The sequence below is a fragment of the Perkinsus marinus genome, assembly GCF_000006405.1.
Source record: "Perkinsus marinus ATCC 50983 genomic scaffold scf_1104296962728, whole genome shotgun sequence".
Classification (NCBI taxonomy): domain Eukaryota; phylum Perkinsozoa; order Perkinsida; family Perkinsidae; genus Perkinsus; species Perkinsus marinus.
The window spans coordinates 1-2,480 of NW_003205352.1; the positions used below are offsets into that span (position 1 = coordinate 1).

At 43.5% G+C, this 2,480-nt stretch overlaps 2 protein-coding genes across 2 annotated transcripts in view; one reads left to right on the top strand and one right to left on the bottom strand.

Annotated features, from left to right (window-relative positions):
• Positions 1-1,446: 1,446 nt before the first annotated feature.
• Positions 1,447-1,606, top strand: Pmar_PMAR023166 (hypothetical protein; the record flags this gene model as incomplete). The annotated part of the gene is made up of 1 exon (XM_002771650.1): positions 1,447-1,606. A coding segment is annotated over one exon (160 nt), but the record flags the coding sequence as incomplete, so codon positions are not given.
• An 829-nt stretch (positions 1,607-2,435) lies between these two features.
• Positions 2,436-2,480, bottom strand: part of Pmar_PMAR023167 (sideroflexin, putative) — a gene marked incomplete at both ends in the record, with an annotated part of 688 nt that continues 643 nt past the window's right edge. The window contains one exon of the mRNA XM_002771651.1: positions 2,436-2,480. This exon is cut by the window's right edge and continues 4 nt beyond it. Coding sequence (XP_002771697.1) covers positions 2,436-2,480 — 45 coding nt within the window.

A 2,480-nucleotide genomic window follows, 5' to 3' on the forward strand; every position in this document is an offset into this window, starting at 1 on the left:
AATACTGATGTTGGAGTCCGCAGGGTATCATCATCAGACACGCTCGCTCGAAGCAACTATGTTACTCGGTAGTACCAGTGCTGAAGGTTGAAGTACTGACCTCTATACCGAGTGGAGCTACAAGAGCACTATCGTGGTCTACAGCAATAGATATGCCTTCCGTAGTTACACTAAGACTCCTCCATACGTGCATGGGGATGACTAGATCCTATACGAAATCATCCAAGATGATGATCAGTATTGATAACCGAGTACATCATCAGTGCAGTATTGTCGAGATGTTGATGCTGATACCACTCGTATACGCGGTGAAGGATGATTAAAGGTGTCGAAGGAGCTACCTAAAAATGTAATTAGTTATATCGATACTACATCTGCTTATCTTACCAGATGACGTTATCTGCATGCTACTAATAGACTCAGCAGCATACAGTCTAAGAGGTCCATCCATATCCGACCCAGTATTCTCTTCTACTGCTGCTACACGTGGCACCCCAATAGCTGGAGTGAACTGAAGTAGTTATTAATACCACAATAATCGTGATGGAAGAGACCTTACCTTCAATATGCTTTGCTGTGGGAATGCCCAGTCTTCCAGGGTAGTTATTACCTATTATCACCCGAACGAGACCCCTTGCTCCACTTATACTCTCACCTCCGATGCTTGGAGCCCCCTTCTACTATCATCGTTAGTTGATTGGTCCTCACGTATAAGGAGTAATATAAAATAACATTTAATTCGATGCCCGCCATAGAACAACATCTAGTTATAGATCTATGTTGTGGTGTTCTGTTGAATACCCACCCTATAATAAACTACATAACACAACAGCGTTACGTCGTGAACCTCAGAGGTGGATTACATGGTGAGTATTGCATTTAAGGGCGAGCGCGGTTGAAGGTGCGCACTCGCTTTATTATTACTGTAGATTAAGGCTGCGCATTAAAACAGGATAGGCCTTAGATGGCCAAGCTGATTATCGTGTTGAATATCGATAGATCTTTTTCGTAACTTCTTTCATACCTCCATGGTATCCCTTCCAGACTCATCAACGCCTCTTGGTGGTAATATTATTACTACAGATAGCTGTGTTAAGTATGGTGTTCGTCATACAATAGGATCGTCAAAGGAGGAGGAAGAGGGTAAGAGGCTGACAAGAAAACAGTTTTTCATCCAACAGCAGAAGAAGCGTGAACACATGAGCTCGATAAAGCTTATGATGTTGACGAGCTTCAACTTACCATATGGCGCAATATGCGGCAGTATGGGTAATGAGGGTATTATATTCATCATCATCATGTTAACCGTGTGACTATGGTAGGACTTTTTGTACTACCCGCCGAGGCTCTAAGACTATGGCCTAAGTCTCAAGGACCTATGCTGGGAGTTATGCTTGGTAACACTACAGTAGTAAAATTGTAGGGATATCAGCAGTATCATATCAGGTGTTGTGGGAATATCACAATTAATCTGCCCTATAGCTGGCAGATTCTCTGATGAATGCACTTCATCGTTGGGTAGAAGGAGACCATTTATAATAGGATGTACGATTAGTGGGATTATTGGAGTACTTCTCATGTGGGCTGCCAGCGCCCTTAAACTCGGGTAAAATGACTATCATCATATTGTTGTCCATCGCTGTTGTCAGGGGTCTCTATGTTTTCCTCCTCTTCATGTCGATGATATCGCTGAATACGATATTCTCCGCTCAATGCGGTCTAGTACCTGACTTAATACAGCCCTCGCAACAGGTAGTATACTTTGAGTATTGGAAAGGGGGGTAATGAATGCATGTCTCATCAGGGTTCAGCATCTGGAATCGTAGCAGTACATCAACTTACTGGTAGCATCACTGGATTTCTTGTAGTCTTATTAACTAGAAGTAATCCTTCCCGGACTTACTGGCTTCTATTCATGACCATACCGCAGTCCATGACTATCACCTTATATACATGGTCTATGCCGTAATGGTCCTTTGCACCACCATAATAAGCTGTATCACCGCTAAGGAAACACCATTACCCAAATATCTATCGAGGTGGTCAGCATCATCGACAGCATCACCATTACACTCCGCACCTCTCTATCCAGGCCCCTAACCCTATCAGCTATAGCATCATCCTTCACATTGGATTGCTCTCAAGGTTATGACTTCTTATGGGTCTTCATCGGACGTACGATGCTCCTCATCCTCATCCTATTGTGAGCTATCCTGTAAAGGTACCTTCTATTACATTGGAGTGTCAGTGCAAGCATTCATCTTCTACTTTCTACGGGATCAAATACGTAATAGCTCCAACAACGTCTCCATCATACCCTGTCCCCTCTCCAGCCACTAATGATGGCACACGGCCCTCACAGAGTCAATTGCAGGTATGGATCGCTGAGATAGCCATCACAGCACAGGTAACTATATTGTATGATTGATGATTCTTCATTGTCGCTCTATAGGTAGTAGCGGCGGCAGTAGCATATCCGA